Source organism: Melozone crissalis, unplaced genomic scaffold (genome assembly GCF_028551555.1).
Source record: "Melozone crissalis strain CALT ecotype California unplaced genomic scaffold, PUWL_Pcris_2 ptg000208l_1, whole genome shotgun sequence".
Lineage (NCBI taxonomy): Eukaryota > Metazoa > Chordata > Aves > Passeriformes > Passerellidae > Melozone > Melozone crissalis.
The window spans coordinates 112,331-131,815 of NW_026535972.1; the positions used below are offsets into that span (position 1 = coordinate 112,331).

General features: G+C 45.8%; 1 protein-coding gene across 1 annotated transcript in view; it reads left to right on the forward strand.

The window, feature by feature from the left end:
- Positions 1-2,238: 2,238 nt before the first annotated feature.
- GOLGB1 (golgin B1) overlaps positions 2,239-19,485 on the forward strand; it is a 39,014-nt gene continuing 21,767 nt past the window's right edge. Inside the window, exons 1-12 of the mRNA XM_054294072.1 lie at positions 2,239-2,298; positions 4,683-4,825; positions 5,246-5,378; positions 7,354-7,450; positions 8,076-8,228; positions 8,969-9,121; positions 12,528-12,680; positions 13,599-13,721; positions 14,217-14,330; positions 16,000-16,411; positions 17,052-17,143; positions 17,446-17,542. Coding sequence (XP_054150047.1) covers positions 7,361-7,450; positions 8,076-8,228; positions 8,969-9,121; positions 12,528-12,680; positions 13,599-13,721; positions 14,217-14,330; positions 16,000-16,411; positions 17,052-17,143; positions 17,446-17,542 — 1,387 coding nt within the window. The 5' untranslated portion in view covers positions 2,239-2,298; positions 4,683-4,825; positions 5,246-5,378; positions 7,354-7,360. The remainder of the gene's footprint in view (positions 2,299-4,682; positions 4,826-5,245; positions 5,379-7,353; positions 7,451-8,075; positions 8,229-8,968; positions 9,122-12,527; positions 12,681-13,598; positions 13,722-14,216; positions 14,331-15,999; positions 16,412-17,051; positions 17,144-17,445; positions 17,543-19,485) is intronic.

Here is a 19,485-nt window from a genome sequence, read left to right on the forward strand (position 1 = left end):
CTTCACAGAATCACAGAACAGTTATGGTTGAAGAGTCCTTAAAAATCATCTGATTACAGCCCTCACCATGGGCAGAAACACCTTCCCCCAAAGCAGGTAACTGGAGCCTAGGCTCCCTTGCTTCCTGTGCTGCTTTTGATGGAGCTCAGACTGCAATTGGCTGGGAGTGCACGTTGCTGGCCCACATGCAGTTTTTCACTCCCCAAGACTCCCAAGTCCTTCTCCACAGGACTGCTCCCAGTTGACTCACCACTCAGCCCATACCCGTGTCGGGGATTGCGCCTGGCCTTGTCAAACTTCATGAGTTGGCATGGGCCCTTCTCTCTGGCCTGTCCAGATCCTTCTGGATGCCTTAACCCCTTCCCTATAGAATATCAGTCACACCACTTAACATACACATTTAAAGCCAAAACTTATTTTTAGTATTATAGAAATTTTAACAGTCTGACTTGGGAGTCATAATAAATCTACATCTAATTACAGAAAAGCAAAGAAAAATAATGTAGGTCAAGTACTTATACAAAGAAAAAAGCTGCACTAGTAGCAATAATCCAATTAAAATAGCAACACATGCACTTTGTTTCTGTGCTTTCTCCGATGTTACGCTGACCTGCCTGCTGCTTCTCTGGGTATTAAGATCTGTGGTTTACTTGGATCTTTGCAGCGGAGGAAGGGAGAGTCACGGGAAGTTGTCAGCATCTGGATCCTTCACTGGGAGAAATGTGATGTTCTTGTGAATGGTTTTAATGATTTTCTCATCCTCCTTTCTTTTTTCTTTTTTTCTCTCTTCCCTTTCCTTCCACTTAGACTTACAAAGGTACGTGTTAGAGTTGCAAATATCTCATTCTCCCTAAAATAACTGCTTGCTGTTACTACCAATATAAGCCCATGGTTGAACCACACAAAGATAGCTAAGTTAAATAAATTAGCCATAGATACCTGGAGAGATTGCTCTCACAGCTTGAGTGAACAAAGTGAAATTAACAAAATGAGCAAAGCTGCAGGCAGGGCATGAAATGAAGAATTCAGAGCACACCTGGCAAGCTTTGGTCCTGAGGCCTTGTAAGTAGGGACAGAGCCCATGGCCATGGCAGGTCATTGCCACACCAGCGGTGCCATCAGAAACAGGGACACAGCCATGTGCACGCACAGTAAGGATGGCCGGGGGGCAAGGACACTGTGCTGCTCCGGCCCCTGAAATCTTGTCCTACATCTGGCTGGGGGCAACCTCTGGTACCAGCACAGACCAGGAAGGGAACGGACCAAGAGTTCTGAGAAGGAAAACAAGACTGGACAGGGGCTGGCAGTGCGCACATGCCCAGCAGCACGGGCAGCAGGTGAGGGGAGAATTCTGTCCCTCTGCCCCACTCAGGTGAGACCCCCCTTGCAGAGCTCTCTCCGGCCCCGGAACCCTCAGAACAAGGCACATCTGGAGGTGCCGAAGGAGGTGCGGTGGAGGCCACGGACCTGCTCCAAGGGCTGGAGCCCCTCTGCTCTGGAGACGGGCTGGGAGAGCTGGGGAGTTCAGCCTGGAGAACAGAAGGCTCCGGAGAGACCTTATTGCAGCCTATCAGCATCTAAAAATATTTTTATGTCGAGAGCAGGGAACAGCAGCGCCCATTTGCACGAGCGCAGCCTCGGATCGGACATCTCCGGAAGATCTCAAGGCCAGATTGAAGAGGGCTTGGAGCAACCCGGCCCGGCGGCAGGTGCCCGTGGCAAGGGGGTGGGACTGGATCCTCCGTAAAGGGACGTTCCGACCGAACCACCGCACACGGCCCCCGCCGATCCCCGCCGACAACGAGCGGCGACGAGAATCTCTGCGGCCCCGCCCCCCGAGGCCCCGCCCCGCAGCCCCGCCTCCACGCGGCCCCGCCCCCAGGGGCCACGCCTCCCTGAGGAACCGCCCTGCGGCCCCGCCCCCGTCGGCCAGCGGCCAGTGCGAGCCTCCGTCTCACCAACACCGCCCATCCGGCCCGAAACGCCGCAACTGATTGGTCGCTGCCTTGTTATTGGGCGGGAACCCACAGCGTCCTCGGGATTGGTCACTTTGTGCCATGTTGCAGGATAACCATGGCGCCGAGGCAGCTGCTCCGTCACGATTGCCTGGCGGTCCCGTCTATCTTTCAACCGCGGCAGCTGATTGGTCCCTCTGCCTCGGGGGCGGGGCCCGCGGAGGCGGAAGTGGCGGCGGCGCGTTCCGGTGCTGATGTGGCGCGGCAGAGCGCTCCGGTGGCGGCGGGAGCTCCTCGGCGGGTTCGAGCCGCTCCTCGGCGCTGCCCTCTTGCCGTGCTGCAGGTCAGTGCCTCCCCTGCCCCGGGTGCTCTCCGCCTGCTCTGCGCGGACCGCGGGCTCTGCCGCCCAGCTCTCGGCGGCAGTCGCTGGTCGGGCTCCTTTCGTGGCCGTGCGCGGCCGGGACGGGTTCGCAGCCCCCCGGGGCCGTAAGGGGTAGTGGGCCGGGGCGAGCCTCTCTTCTGGGCTTTGCGTCCCGGCCCCGTGTCCCCACGGCCGTGGGACGCTGGCGGCGGTGCCGGCAGGTGCCGGGAGCGCAGCCCGGCCGGGGCGGTTCGCGTGCGCTCCGGTACATCTGCGGGGCCGCCGGGGCCCGTCGGCGCTGCCCGCTGTCCCCGCTGCCGGAACAGCACGGCGCTCCAGTGCTGCCCGTCCCTCCCGGCTTTCCTTGCAACCCCTCCGCACAGCGGGAGAAGTTTGGCCCAGGGCTTGTACAGCAGCAGTGCTTTTAATGCGTGTTTGATTTTAAATGAAGGGAAATAGGAGGAATTAACTTCATTTTTGTATAATAAACTTATAGTATAATAAATTAGGGAAGAATATTGTCAAGTTTTTCTTTGCTGTGGCTGATACGTAGACATAGAAGTGTGCTGCTTAATGCAGGTTGTGCAAACTAGCAGTGGGCTTTGAGTGTTTGGGTCAGCGATGTGTATTTCAGAGAAAAGCAGCCTCCTCCACATCACTGCTGGTCTGTAGTTCCAGTGTTTAAAGCAAAGTTTCCCCTGCAAAAGTTCATTAGTCAGAGGAAGGCTGAGCAAAGGTAGAGGATGTAAAGGATCCTGGCTCACATCCTGAGCACTGCGAGGCTCCTTGTGTTCTGCTGTTCATTACAGAAGTGGGAATCCATAGGTGGTGAATCCAGGTGTGAGCCTGGGAGAGCACCAGCCTTGTCTCTGAGGGCACTGTTTGCTTTATTGGGGCGAGGCAGTGGAACACGGAAAAACCTCTGTGCTTTCGTGTTTGCAATTGTACAACACCAGGTTATTCCTGCCTTGAGGCTGATGCGCAAGCCAGCCACCGCCTCCTGTGCAGGCTGTTGGCTTTGGGACCATTTAAAGCCGTGTTATGCCTGTTCCTGGTTTTGTTCTCAGGGAGGGCTCAGAGAAGGCAGAGCCAGGCTCTTTGCAGTGGTGTCTGGTGAAAGGATGAGACGTTGTGAGCATGACCTGAGACACAGGTGATTACCTTGAACATCAGAAAATACTTCTTCACTCTGTGGCTTACTGAGCACTGGCACAGGTTGTCCAGGGAAGTTGTGAAGCCTCTATCCTTGGAGATATTCAGAAGCTGCCTGCACAGCTTCTGTTTGCAGGGAGCAGGGAGCTTAGACCAGATGACCTCCTAACTTCAGCCAGTCTGTTCTTTGATAAGATTCTCCTCGAGCCTTTTATTTATTCATTTATGTTTATTTATGTTGTCCTCAACTGAATTTTCTCCAACAAGCTCACACCTCTTGTTGTGGGGTGCCCAGAACAGGACACATGACTCCAGACACGGCCTCACCAGTGGCAGAGAGGAAGGATTACCTTCCTCGTGCTGCAGCCCAGGGTGCTGCTGCTGGGCTCTGTCACGAGCGTGCATTGGTGGCCTAGCTCAGCTGTCCACCGCAATCCCCAGCCTCTCTACAGTGCTGCTTTCAGAGATGGGGTCCAAGGGATGCTCTCCAGAGCAGTGGCCCACCTAGGCCTGTGTTTTCCCTATTTCTTCTACACAGACAGCAAACCTGTTGCTGTTTGCAGAATTGTAGAATCACTGTTTGTTTCCCATTCACATCCCTTGCCATATCTGGCTGACCCGAGAATGTAAATTAAAAATTAATTCAAAAGACACGAATTTCTAAGGCTGGAGTTCAGGTTGTTAATGTCCACATCCGTGCAAATAGGTGCAGGTGGTTCCTCTGTTTGTGTTTTTAAGGTGATCAGCTGTGAGCCAAACCCAGCAAGGCTCACTAGCTTGAGGGCGGTGTCAGGTTAACGTGGCCAACCTGGACAAATGCCAAGAAACATTTTCTCAGTCCAGGTATGCATGCCTGAAACTGTAGTGCTTGTAGCAAGGAGATAAGTGCCCAAGCCCATGTACATGCCTAGATTTTGCTTCTTTTTTGTATTTCTAATACCACTTCTAATAATTCATCTATTGGTTCTCTTGGTCCCAGCCACATATTTTGCATTTCTGACTTTAAGAGGCTGTGGCCTAATGCTCAGTTGGAAGATCAGACCCATCCTCTTCAAGTGTTGGAGACAGTTAGAAAGAGGCGTTCTTGCATTTGGATGGCTCTTTCCTAAAATGCATCATTGCCAGGACAGCAGGTTCAGTTCCTCACTGGGGCATCGTGGGAGTGATGGTTTACAGAACTATAAATACTTTATTGTTCTTACGATGGATTCCAGACGTTCCGGGTCTCCACATGAGTGTCTCGTTACCGCATTGGTGAGCAGTTGATGTTGCCAGAAGAAATCTCCCTGGCAGGAGCTGTGAAGCTGTACTGTTCTGGAATTGCATGCCTCACGTTTCGCCCAGGGCCAGCTGAGAAGTGAGCAAAGCACCAGGACTTGTTTCAGTGGCTGCTGTGTTGTTGCAGAACATGAGCAGCCCTGGCATTTGGACTGTGCTTCTGGAGGAGTTGCATCTGAGCTCTTTGCAGGAGCCTGCCTTAGGCCTGGCCTCTTGCTGCATGTCTTTTTGCTACACTAACTTGCTGGAGTGTTCTGTTCCCTGGGCTGAAGAGCCTAAGCTCATGCTATGTATGCAGTGTGAGAAACCAGGGCATGTCTGCAAATCCATGTTCCCAAACAGAGCAGACTTGTCTCACTTTTCATGTGTATTTCAAGTGACTGACTAACAGTCCGGGAGTGTACTGTGTAGGATGAAGGATGAACTTACTTATTTCTTTATTATTGGATAATTTATTTTTTTTGGTTTTGTTCTTTTTTGCTTCTCTCTCCATCAAAAGTCTTGGTTCATGCAACCTGTCAGTACTCAAGAGATAATAAAGAATGGCAAGAAAGACCTCTGTGTGACTGCTCTACCTTGGAAACACTACTATTGAATCAGGAGACCCATGAGCTCCTTGGAGTACAAAGCAGGTTAGTATTCATATGCTCTTTTCTGCTCTTGATGCATGACAAGGTGCAGTGTCATGTTTTCTACTTGTGCAAGATCAGCTGACTGCTGCAGATGAGTAGTGAGCTGCTCCTTTCCAGTGTCAATATTTCCACACATTTAAGTGGCAATTTAGGACCAAAGATTTGCTTAGTAAGACAAAGGAGGTCAGGAATGAGTGGATCTGTGTAGCCAGCTTCAGGAGCCTGTTTCTAGTGAGGCAGTGACATCATATTAAAAGATTCAATTTGATGGAGATAATTTGAATAATGTAAACTTGATCTTATAGCTAATATGAGTTTGCCTAGTTTCAGCTTGCAATACTGGAGCTTCTGTAATTGTACAAATTATTTTGCCACTTACTGGCATGGACAGTTCTGTGGCCTTTGTTCAGAGATGTCAAAAGTCACATGTGACCTCTTTATAGAACACTAGAATGATGATTCTGTGATTCTCAAGGGACTTTGGGAGTTCAGTTGGTCAAATCCTTGGCTCTCAGCATGTCTAACATCAAAAATGAGATCAGAATGCTATGAGCCTAATATAGAATAATAACTTCTTCTCTGTGCGTTTTTTCTGATTGAAATTGCCTATGCTGTGACTTGTGTCCTCTGCCTCGTGTCCATCCTATGTGGACCTTGTAAGAGGTGTGTGACTCTCTCTGTAGTTACCTTATGAGTCCCTGTAGGGAGGACAGCAATTGTATGCTACTCCTCACCTGCTGTTGTCAGGGCTGAGCAAGCCCAACACTCATTCACTCCCCACATGCCTTGTAAAGCAAGCCCCAGTCAGTCATCCTAGGGCCTCTCTGCTGTACTTGATTCACTGTTTTGAAAGTGGGCACTCTACTTCAAATGTAGTCTTACCGGTGTGAATAGAGAGGAATAATGGCTTTTCTTAACCGGCTGCCTGCAGTCCTGCCAGAACAGCTCAGTGTGCACCTGACCTTTTCTGTGAGTGCACTGGTGGCTTTGGCTTGGCCATCAGCACTTGGAGCTTGTCTTCTGCAGCACACTTGTGCAGCCAGCTGCTCCTCAGCCTGTGCCACTTATGCTTTTCCCATTCCAGGAACAGGAAAGGCATTCTACCTTTCCTGAACTTCACAATGTTTCTATCCATCTGTTTCTCCAGCCTGTTGTTATCCTCCTGATTGGCAACTCTATACAAAGGCTCATTTGAATTTGGTGAATTTAGTGAGGTCTCAGTTAATAATGGAGAATTTAATTTACTGCTCTCCCCAAAATGACAAATTATATGTTGCTGGCTGGTACTGCTGCGTGTTTTTTGGTTCTTCACTTCCACTTGCTGGATTAGTTTGACTCCTGAACTTCAAGGAAATGAAAGGTATGCTTAGCAGCAGCCAGTGAATCTATGTTCTCTCTGGACTATTCCCCTATGTTGAGGTCCTGTCCTGTATGTGACAGGCAGAGGTCTCATCATCTCTCCAATGTGACACATTTGTATCTGTTTAGCAAACATCAAGGCTCAGTCCATTATTTCCACTACTTATCAGCAGAAAGCTGATTTTATATGTTACAGGCCATGTTTGGCCTGTAGAGAAATGACATCATTTAACAATCACCTTTCTTTTCAGTAAACTGAACAGATTGTGGTTCTGTAATGTCATTGTTCATAAAAATCAAGAAGGAGCTATGAGGATGACTTGGCATCTGGTATAAAAGTGTATTTTTCAATCATACATGTGGAGCAGTGAAGGAATCTTCATGTTCTTGACACCAGCACATCCTCTGCTTTAATATTCAGAGGGTCTGGCAGCTCCTGTTAACATGACCATTTCTTTTTTCCTGAAGTTTTACTTCAGCTTTTCTCTGTCTTAGCATAGGAGACAAATTCCTACAAGCGTGGTCACCAACTGCTCTAACATTAGAGACCGGCATAAAGGAGCTTATTCTTCATAGCAGCTTTGACTCTGTATTCTGACTCTTGGTTTTGTTTTAGGCTCAAGATGCTGAGCCGTTTGTCAGGTTTAGCAAGTACTGTTTTACAAGAGCTGTCTGGGGATGATGGAGATGCAGTTACTGAACCATCTATTGCTGTAAGTACGGTGCTATCTAAAGACTTTTAGATCTTATTGACAATTAGTTTGGGGACCCTGGTTCATTAGACTGCAGTGAGAACTGACTCCTGCTTCTTCCTTGCTGAGCACTAGACTGAGCTGTCATTCCACTCTGCTTTTCTTCTACTCCTCACCTCTTAAGTCAGCATTTCTGTTGGGCAGACCATAATCTCCTCAGTTTCCACATCTCAGCGTGATCCGAGGAAACAAACTAGAATTCGGGTGAAGAAAAATTTTTAAGAGTACTGGTAATTGTGTCCGGCAGAAGGGGAAGCTCTGCATGGTTGGGTCATAGTGGGAGGCTTCATCTTTGTGCTGCCCTTTGGTATTGGGACCGTGGACAGTGTGTGAGGGTCCCTCTCATTTCAGATTTGTTCATGTGGTGTTCAGCAAGGTACTCTTTGTGTGATGGCTTAAAAGTTCTAAAGTTCTCTGAGTTTCCTCCTGGTTTCATCTAACTGTATATTTCTACAGGCTTCATGAAATGCCTGCAGGGAGCAGAGTGCAGCACTGAGGACTGGAGCTGAAGCTATCATGTGGATGCCCTGCTGCAGGTTGTTAATAGGGTTTTTTTTCCTTCAGAGCACTGATTTTATTGTTTCAGGTAGAAGCTGTGCAGTCAGAAGCAGAAGGCATGGAAGAGGCACCTGAGGAGGTGTTGGAGCGCCTAGCCCAAACAGAAAAGCTGGTTGTTCAGCTGAAGGATTTGATTCGAGAAAAGGATGCCCTGCTCCTGGAAAAAGAAACTGTGCTGAAGGTACCATTTCTTTCTCTGAGGACCAAGAGTAAAATGCTGCTTCAGTCTTCTGTGCAAGCCTGTCTCTGGTTTCTTTTGAACGTGAGATACCTGCGTGACAAATGGTATCAGTTCCTGAGAAATATTGGAATTTGAATAATGGACGACCCTAAGAGATGTAGGATATCATCTGTTAGTTTGCTTGGGTTAATTTAGACTACAGTAGATAAGTTGCATCCAAATTACACAGCATTTTTTCTCGGAGCCCTTTGAGCCCCATGCAGATTCCCAGTGGCTCTAATAAGTACTAATATCTTGTGTGAGGTTGTTCTTTCCCCACTTCAGCGTGTTTGACACATAGAAACCTGTGCTGCGCTCATCCACTGGCCCGGTGGTTTCATGAGGCATTCCCAAAGACAGTTGTTGTCCACCCTGAGGTGTGGTGGGAGTGTGGTTACTTGAGATAGTTCTGAGGGACTGCATGTAGCAGAGAAAGTCAAACCGAGTTTGTATTCACTGCTGAGTGAAGTCCCTGAGTGCTCTGTCCTTTGGAAGGAAGTGCTGGTAGAAGCACAGTGTTGGGATGTGTGGTGTTTCAGAACAAATTTGGTTTGCAGATGTGTTTTAGATAGTGCTGTTACTGGGCAGGCAGGGTTAAACAGAATACGGCAGGCTGACAAACCGTGTAGCTTTCTCAAAGTGGTGCTTCTTGGGTAGCAGCACTGGAGCCAGGGCAGTCAGTTTGTGTCCTTCTCTTCCAGAAAGAGCGAGAGGCCGCGGATGCCAAGGTGATGAAACTGAAACTTCAAGCCAAAGCCAAACTGGCCTCTCTGAACAAACGCATCGAGGAACTGACCGAGAAAGGAGCGCCACTGCCTGCACAGGCCTCAGCAGCAGAGCTGGAGGATCCCAAGGTTAGGAGAAGGGGGCTATTTAAAAGATGTAGCTTCTACTGATAACCTGGTACTGCCTGATATTTCAGGTCACAGTGACTCAGCAGGGTCTATTTGTCTTACTAGCAGGATGTTCGTAATTCCAGCAAGGATGTCTGTACCTGTGCTCTAGGAAGCCTGTCTGTCTAGCTTCCTTGTACTGCAGATGCCCTTGCAGGGCTCAGCTTGATCTCCTCAAGGTCATGGGCTGGTTTCCCCCTGCATGACTTTGGAAATCCATTGTAGCTGAACTCTTTCCTGCAGAAACTGTATGTCTGTCTGAGCTATGAGTTTCAAAATGTTGCCTGTCATGTCAGTACAGCAAAGGTTGGCTGGTGTACAAAAACAAACAGGTAAGGAGGTCGTTGAAACTGAAGGCAGTAACTTTAATATAAAAAAATAAATATAAATTTTTTTGAGTTGTGTAGCTTCCTGAGCTACCATAAAGCTTTATGGCTGACAGACCATAATTGTGTAACGCTAGGTAAAACTGGGGGAAAAGTGTCCTCTTTGAAGACATTGTAGAGGCTGTTAGCTACTAACTAGAAGCTCCCACTGGAGCTGGTAATTTTTGAAAACTTGACTATGTGATCAGGAGAACAATGTTTTCTTTAAAAAGTTTGTAATATTATGGAAGAGAAATGGGATAGATGTCCAGAATGGTTTCCAGGCATCAGATGATGTTCATTAAACCAGAGAACATAAAAGCTATTTCTGACATTGAAAAAAATATTAAAATATTGTAGGGAACAATAAAAGGTGCCTGTGAGAGCTGTCGGATGAGAGGCGACTGCTAATGAAGATCAGTTCTATGACTTGTGCTGACTATTTTTGATTGAGAGCATCATAAAATCATAGAAATGTACTTCTGTAATTCCCAGTACCAACTTGAGAGCCTTTCTCAATGCAAAGCACCATCTGGTTTCATACATGAAGAATTGGATAATGTCAAGGATTGCCATAATAGAAAAATGAAGCAAAATTTAACCAGTGCACAGTCAACATCCATGTAACATCCATGTGCTGTTACACGACTTTGTGCAGACTTGCTGTTGAGGAGTGGTGAGTGTTCTTGCTTCAAAATTCAAATTTATCAGTTGAAGAAGGCAAAATGAGAGAAAGCTGATCATCAGTTAATTGGTGCAATATAGATTTTAAAAAGAGACCTTGTCTTTTTTACATACCGTTCTAGCTATTCTACTGAGAGTCGCAAGGCCTTGTGTGCAGTGTTGTCATGTTCTGCTCATTTGGAATCAGGAAAGATAAATTCTGAGAGCAGCAAGAGAGTTTTTGTTCTCCCATCATGTTAGTAGCTGCACTTGGGAGACATTCGAACAGCTTGGTTACTTAGTCAACCAAAGTCAGAGCGGAAATGTCATTTCTCTCTACAGCTGTAGGAGGAAGGTGAGCTTCAAGAAAGTGGACAAACTGTAAAAGGATAATGCAGATGAATGTAAATTAGCCATTAAGAAAAATGGCCTTCCAATTAGAGGAATGAGGGCTTGAGACAGTCTCCGGTGGACATGGTATGGTCCACAGCCTTATTTGGTTTGGGTTAGAATATAGTTTGAGTGAAATTATGTTAGGGCAGTTACCTGCAATATTTTGTATTTGACTCAGAAAGCACTAGCTTCTTTCTTGCAAGGTTAGACCTACTGAGAAAATACAGAGTCCTTTATTTAAACTTATTTCTCCAAGTAGATGCTGTCCTGAGTAATGGGGCTATTTCCTAGACAGCTGCCCTCCCATTTGAAGGTGAAAATTCTAGGTTAGAGTTGCATCTTATGCTGAAGTATTGAATATTACCAAAGGACTGTGTTTTTTCTCTCAGTGATGTGGGCCCTGTGGGAAGGCTGTATTTTAAATATCTAACAAGTACTATTACTTCCTGGGCTTTTAGCAGAGTGACTTATTTTGAGAAGAATGGAAATATCATCTTATCTCCTCCTCTCAGATAGTATTTGTGTACAGGACAATTGAGGCTCCTCTCAAACTTTTGAAGTGGGTAAAGACAAATTATGTTCAGATATAAGAACTTGCACATCTTGAAAAACATAGTATTTAAAAGCTTGAGCTCTTTGTGGCTGTGCTACTGTCCTTACGTGTGGCACTTCATGTAATGGTCAGTGTAAGAGGCTTTTTAAAATCCAACTGTGAGTATCAATCCTGAAAGCCAATTACAAGTAAGCAAACTAATCCAGCTGTCTTCCCCCAGCAGCTCCTCTGCCCCAGGCTTACAAGTTATGTATATCCTGGCTTCTTAGAGCTTCCTGCATCTCTATTCTTTATTTTTCTGTCTTGTTCTATTTCTAAATTTAAGTGCAAATGAAGCTTCTTTGTCTGTCTGTTCTGTCTCCTGCCAATGACTTTCTCTGTAGGTGAAACAGCTTTTGAGGAGCAGTAGCCTCTTACCCTAATTACACTAATGTATAAGTACTTTTAAAAGCCTTCATGGTATTTTCAGATTGGGTTTAAAGACATAAATACTCTGTAGAATTCCTGTGTTATCGATGGTGTTTGACCCAATACCTGCCACAAATAAAAAGTGGAAGAGATGTATTTTATATATATTGAGTACAAAATACCCAGCACTGTGTGCTGGCAGTAGCTGGAAGTGCTGAGATAAGAATGCAGAGCAGGTTTTGTCTGCTCAGGGACAGGTGGGGAGGGACCTGCCCTCACCCAGCTGGAGAGGCAGAGAGAAGAGTGCAGGTGTAGTGTGCTGGGTTGTCTGAGTCAACACAGCCTAAGCACATTTTATGTGAACAGTTCTTTACATTTCTTGGTCGTAAACAGAGGATTTAAGTGGAGTAGAACTGATAATTGTTTGCCTGTTCCCTTTGCTTGTAACTAATAAATTCATTGCTAATAATCCTGTAGTCTGAAGAGACTTCCATAGGCATTTTCTGTACTCTAGAATGTTTGCCCTTTTGTCACATGGAGAATATTCTTCTATAATTAATTTTTAAATGTTTTTATTTCTGTTATTAGAGAAATTTGTGATGTTAAAAAGCCTCAAAAATCAGGGAAGTCTTATAATAAATAATGTATTTAAAAATCTAATTTGCCTTCGATTATATAGTGAGCAGTCATGGACTGTAAGCCCTGCCAAGTGCTTTGACACTTCCCAGTTAAAATCATCTTGTGCATCTCTACACAGAAATAGGGAAAATAGTTACTTAACATAGGACAACTTCATTTAAAGAAACAAATGTAAAGTTAAGAAATGAAGTAGTGTAGTAAAAATAATAATCTGATTAGGAGTCAAGAGTAAAGTAGCGTTATAGTGTATTTTTTATAATTAATTTATTTAATTTATTAACCAATAATACTGATAAGTTTACTTTCTTCTGTTTATCTTCCCACTTTTTTCCTCTTGCAATGTCAGAAAAACGAAAATACAAGTGAAGGGCTCAGAGAGGAGGTGGAAGTACTGAAGAAGCAGCTCAGGGAGCAAGAGGAGACTGTTCAGGACCTGAAGAAACAGCTGGCTGTAGCTGAAGTGAATCTGAAGGATGCTGAAGTCAAGTATGCAACACAGGTACAGAAATTTCTGTCTATTCATCAGTCTGTGTTTCCCACCTCACTGCTTAGACTAGTATGAAATAATAGAACAATGCTTACACAGCTGGTCTTCAATTACCTTACCTCAATTTTGTCAGTCTTGTGCCTCCTCAAATCACCTAGGTCCATCCATTTCCCTGCCATTGGCTCTTCCTCTAACCATTCCCTAAATCTTTCACAATCCCCAAATGATCTTGTCCTGCCCTTCATCCTCTACCCCAGTCCAGACCCACCCTTGGTGCAAAAGGTGCTCTGCAGGTAAGAGGTGGGTTTCACCCTTGGACAGTGGGACTGAGGGCTCTCTGAGGAGGGGGAAAACAGTCCCTGGAAGGGCCTGGGTAGGGTGTCCCTTCCTCTGAGTCACAGTTTGGGTTCTTCCCTGCCTGCCATCGCCTCTCTGTGTTCTGCTGTGGGTGTCAGGGCAGCTGACCTCAGGGCAGGTCCCTCCCCACCTGTCCCTGAGCTGTTTATCCCAGGATGTCACAGCATTAATGGTATGTTGTAGTTATTTGTGGAAAGATTTTTTTAGTACTCAAAATTGCAGGTTTAGCTTTTGAACTGTGAATTGGGCTGCATCCTATACAGTTAGAAGCCCAGAAGTTTTATGAACTGTTAATTATATAGTAATAATTTATTTTATTATTCTACGTATTTGTAGGTTAAATTCTATGCTTTTTGCTTTCTGGGATCTGAAATCTTATCAGTTGTTATACACATAATAGTAGGATAAAGACGCCAAGTAAAAATACTGTTTCGCCAAGATGATGTGTAGGATTGTCCAGCCGAAAACTCCGTCGCACACACAACGTGCTGGTGGATGTTGGAAGCAAGCCTATGTGTCTGTCAGCTTCATAACCTTGTTGGTTTGTTTTTATTTTGTGGCTTGTGTTTTCAGCTGAGCTCCCTGCAGGAGGTGATTCAGGAGAAGGAAGCTCTCCTGGAAGAGCATGTGCAGCAGCATCGAGCTGAATTGCTCAAGATGGTGGTCCAGTCAGATACGGAAGTAGAGATGCAGCAGGTATATGAGATACAATAATCATATCATGGGAGGAGGAAGGAAAACAGAGGACACTCTGAAAGAACAGTTCTCGTTAAAGTAACTCAGAAGGGATAAGAGGAAAGGTGCTTTTATTGTTTGGAGTTTTTTGGATTGCTAGTTGGAGCTTTGAGTCCTTAGTTTCCATCTGCTGGTTTGCTATCAGTCAAAGAGAAAGGACAGTTGAAAAAAGTGTTTCATTATTGTGCTCCAGTTCCCTGTTCATGAAGCAGGGAACTGGAGCACAATAATGTAACACTTTTTACACTTGTAAATGTAAGGTAAATGTAATGTAAATGTAATGTAACACTTTAACAAGTAAGCTCCTCCTACTGCACCAGGGCTCCAGAATCGGTGTCAACAAAAATTAGTTAATTCAGGCTATCACAGTAAGTGTGTTACAAAAACAAGGTATGTGGATGAAACGTGGGAATCTGAATTTACTGGAATGCTGGAATGGCCTTGTCTCTCTCACAGAACCTGCGCACGCTTCAGAGAAAGCTCGAGGAGCAGGAGGCAGCTCTGTTAGGACGAACTCAGGTGGTAGAACTGCTGCAGCAGGAGTTACACACTGCTGAAAAACAAAACCGGGTATGTGTGTGTGTGTGTGTGGTGGATCAGGCCTTTGTCAGTGGCTCAGAAGTTACCAGATTAGGTTTTTTTGGAACCATCTTTCCATCATGAAATCAGCTGGGGCCGCCGTCCCTGGGTCAGGTGTTGGAGCTGCAGGTCTGTGTGCACAGCTCACAGCAGGTACAGCCACAGTGGGTGCTGCAGTTGCCAGCTCTGATGATCCAGGGCAGGTGGGCAGGGTGTGCATCTCTCCATACCCATGCTGCTGACTGTACTTCCAAAGCCAAACACACAAACCTTCTCCAAAAGCAGAAATGCCTAACACAGTGCTGCTGGAGCCTCAGTGTTTCTGGACTGCCAGGCCAGATCAGAGCAGAAACAGCTATTCTTTGGTATGTCTTGCTGAGAACTTGCTTATTTGGTGGCACAGCTTGTGGAGTGGGATTGGCTCTGGCTTCATCAGTTTGGAGTGTGAAGAGAATGAGATCAAGTCTGTGCATGTATGACTATATAGACACAGGCTCCTTGAGACAGGATTGAGAACACAACCTCTTAAAAGGTTGGTTTGCAGATGGAGGATGAGTGTATTTCTCATTTTCCAATATCTGAACTTCTGAAAATTCTCCATGCCTTTAGAAGAGACGTACACTGAATCAGTCTCATATTCACTGGCTGCATGATCTCCAGCCAGTCTAATGCTGAACCCCATTTTGATAATTTTTACACACTTGTGCCCCACATACTTTCTTTGGCTCTGTGTCTCAGCCAGGCCCATGATGGTGGGTCCTCTTCCTACTGAGAAGAGGGTGAAGAACCTCAGTGAGCTGACTTGTGCTCACTACTGGCTGCGTTACTCAGGAGGCTGTATCATGGGGTGCTGGCATGGATGTCTTCATGACATGGCTGTTGGCTCCTGGCTGGGAAAGCTCCCTTGGCTTCTCCTCAGTGTCTTTGACTTCCCTCATACGTTCTGTGGTCTGAAGGAGACCTGGTACTTGAGGCCATGAGGGTGAAGCCTACTCATAAAGTAAAAGGAGTTGCTCATCAGATTCCTCCTGAAATTAGCTGTGCTGACCATCCACAGCTCCAGTAGGAGGAAGGTTGGCAACAGGAGTTTGGGCAAGTGTAAGGTTTGTTTCTGTCTCTTGGTCACCTTAAGTCTCTGGTCAGCGTTGACTAGTGGCTTCTGAGATCTTTCTTAAAGCAGTGGGAACTGTGTGGAGCCCTCTGTTACCTCCAGATTCATACTTCAGCATTCCCCTTTCACATACACACTTTTGCTCTGGTTTGTTTTTTAAATTCTACTCTGTAATTGTTGAGTTCTCCCTCATTTGTTACAGCTCTTCCTCCCCTTTTTAGGAAGTTTGCTTTCTTCTAAAAGAGAGCTCCTGGCCGCTGTTCTATTGCTTCTTTTGTCTAAATTCCCCTCCTCTAAGTCAAAACTTAACTTTTCTTTACCACAGCGATGAGGATTTGTTTCTCCCAACATTGCTTTCTTGCAGTTTCCAAATTGTGGGGCAGTTTCTTTCTAACAAATTGAAATTTCTGACACGTTTGTTTCCTCCCTTCTGCTACTTGGATATCTTAAAAGGATTTAATGAGAACCTTAAAATCTAGTTCAGGTGCTTTGCTTTGTCAAGGTATTTAACTAGTTGAGAGAGAAATTAATTTCTGTATCGTTTTACAGACGCTCCTAGATCAGTGCCAGAAGATGGAAGTGGAACTAAGCTCCATGAGGGATGTGTTAGATGCAGAGAGACGAGGGGCTCGGGATCTCAGGGAGAAGATGGAGCTGGAGCTGGCTGAGAGGAAGCTGGCTTCCCATCGCTTGCAGGAGGAGGTGCAGTGTCTCTCAGAGCAGCTGGAGGAGGCCAGAAGAGCGCAAGCTGAGCTCGAGGTGCAGTACAGAGACCTGGAGCAGGCACGCAGGCTGGAGGTGGAGGAGAAGGAGCGGCTGCGCAGCCGTGTGGCGGTGGCTGAAGAGGAGCTGCCACGTGGCCGTGCTGTCCCTGGGGCTGAGCGGGAGCAGCTGGAGCAGGACGCTGGCCAGCCCTCAGTGCCAGCTGTGGGACACGGAGCTGCAGCACAGGGACCACGGGGTGAGCAGGCACAGCACTCGGGGGGAGCAGCTCCTCTCGGGCTGCCTTCTCTCTGCCTTTGCTTTTATAACAGTTCATAAGAGTGGCTTGATGTAACAATCCTGATTGCACAGGGACACAGGAGTGGTGGTGCTGTCTCACACTAAGGGGGGCTGGTTTGATCCCACTGTTCTGTCTTTGGCAGCTGCAAGAGGAGCAGGAGTGTGGGGCAGCATATATGGTGCTTTGCTTGTGTACTGTCCCAGCCTCTTGTCTTTTGGGGCTTATGGAGGTTTCTTGAGCTGGATGTATTGTTTTAGTTGATTTTATTGATTTGTTTCATTTTTTCTGTCAACTTACACAAGTCCCTTTTATATGTGTCTTGTTCTTCACAGTGTGAATTTCTACTGAAATTGTAAGTAAAACAACCAAGAAAAGCAAACTGTACCATTTTCCCCATAGATGTGTGTTAAAAGTAATGACATTGATCTTGCCTCAAGCTCTTATTTTAGATTTTCTTCCAGCTTCTTTATGGCCCAAAGCTGAAGCCATGACTAAGAGAGAAGAGATTTCATAAACTATTGTGCATGTGTGTAAAATGGACATAGTGTGGCAAAAAAGACAAGAACAGACCTTAACTCCCCTCTTTCCTCTCTGTCAGATGAACTTCTACAGAAGTGTGAAGAATTTGTCTGCTGTCAGGACGAGCTGAAATCCCAGCCACAAGTACAGCTCTCTGAACTGGAGCAACAGGTTTGATATTTTCAAATTATTCTCATTAATTTTTCTGGTATATTTTAGAACTGAAGCCGAATTAAATGTCTAGAATTCCTTTTTTTATCGTGCATTGCTTGAGAAGGGCTTTTGTTAGTTCTCTCAGTCGATGGGCAGTCATGTTATGACTACAGAAGCCTGTAAAGAAGTAGAAGTCAAATCAAGTAATTTAAAAGTTTCCAATTGATTTTTTTTTAAAGTTAACCAAATGATCAAAGACTAATATGTTTTTATAAATTGTATTAAAATTTGTCTTTCTCCCTTCCATCCTGTTTAAACAGGATGAATCAGCATCACAGAAAAAAATAGTAGATCAGGAGGACCAGAATGAGACTTCATTCCTACCCACAGAAAACTTGGAAAGACAGAAGACAGAAGGTTGTATGATTACCTTACCTATTTTAATATTCTTAATATACTTAAGAATCATTCTAGAATTAGTTTCTACAAAAGACAGACCTAAAGTGAAAGCTTTCCCCAGTACAAGATGCTGACAATCTGCAGGTGGGACTTCTGTGAAGGATATTTTTGATAGCTTTTGCTGAAACAGTAAGGGACCCATATACATGCCACATATAAAAAACCCCAGACAATTACATTGATTTTGAGTGTCTGGTCATGTAGACTGCTAGCAGCAATATCACAGCTCTCTTGGAATTTTTCCATAAAACAGTGGATTCCCTTATGTGTTTACTTCAGGGTCTGGTGCTCTATGACAGTAGGCTGCCTTGATTTTTAAGAAATAGATTCATTTTGCTTCCTGTCATTCAAAGATGGGGAATAATCGCCAATAAACCAGATTCCTACAGTCCTAGAACATCATCTTTCTCTTTTTTTGTTCCAAGATCTCAGAGATGTAGGTCTTTAATGAACTTCAAGACATTGTTTAGAATCATGGCATGGTTTGGGTTGGAAGGAACTCATAAAGATCATCTGGTCCATCACCCCTGCCCTGAGCAGGGACATCCTGCACCAGGTCAGGTTGCTCAGAGCCCCATCCAACGGGACCTTGAATATGTGCAGTGATGGGGCAGCTGACAGCTTCTCTGGGCAATCCAGGGGGAAGCAGCCCTCTTGAGAAGCTGCAATAGGGCCTCTCTGAAGCCTTTCTTCTCCAGGCTGAGCAACCACGGGTCTCTCAGCCTTTCTTCATGGGAGATATATTCCAGCCTTCTGGTCATTTTTGTCATTTCTTCTGGACTCACTCCAGCAGATCCACATCTGTCTTGTACAGGGGAACCCCAGAACTGGACACAGTGCTCTGAGTGGGGCCTAACAAAAGCAGGGAAGAGGGTGAGAATTATCTCCTTCAGCCTGCTGCCCACACCTCTTTTGGTGCAGCCCAGGGTATGATTGGCTTTCTGGGCTGCAGGCACACATTGCCAGCTCCTGTCCAATTTTTAGTTTACCAGAATCCCAGAGTCTTTCTCTGTAGCCTGTTTTCCATCCATTCACCCCACAGTCTGTGCTGGTACTGGGGATTGCCCCAGGTCAGGTGTAGGGCCTTGCCCTTGGCTTTACTAAATCTCACTGTGCACAGGGGCTGCATAGCTGCATTCCTCAGGCTTGTCCAGGTCTCTCTGGATGGCATCACATCACATCACATCATCACATCACATCACATCCGCCCAGCAAACCATCAGCTACTCAGCCTGGGTGATCCGCAGGTGCCCACGGGTGCACTCCCCCAGCTGTGTGCCAGCAGCCAGGACACTGAACTGTGTCCAGGATGGGCTTCTGTGGGTGCTGGTGCCCACGTGGATGCTGAGCCATTGGCTGCAGCTCCTTGCACACAGCCAGTTCCTTACCCCAGCTCACAGCCCACCTGTCAAACCCATACCAGCAATTTAGTAGCACGGGTGTTGGGAAGACCATATGAAAGGACACTCACAGAAATCCAGCTTTCAGTCTGGAATCGTGCCCCAAGCTACAGCTGAGTACATCCAAAATGCACCTGGAAAACTTCCATCAGCTTTCTTAAAAAGCAGCTCCTCTCTCCCTCTACTGAAAGGAATTCCACCCAAAAAATGCAGTGACTCAGGGCTTCACTGTCATGTTATCTAAAGCATCGTTTCCCAATGCATGGTTAGCTGCATGTTTACTTCAAAACAAGCTTTTGTTGTTGTAATTCTGTTTCCAGTGGGTGTATTGAATGCTTGATTACTTTTTTTTTTTTTTTGTCTTAAAATGCTGGGAGATGTAATTTCTTTTTTAAAACTACCAAAATATTAAATGAAACATAAAAAATCTTTTAAGTCTGCTATATAGGTTCTAAGTACTTTGTTACTCCTTTTTTGTGTCGTGAAATTGTCAGTCTTAAT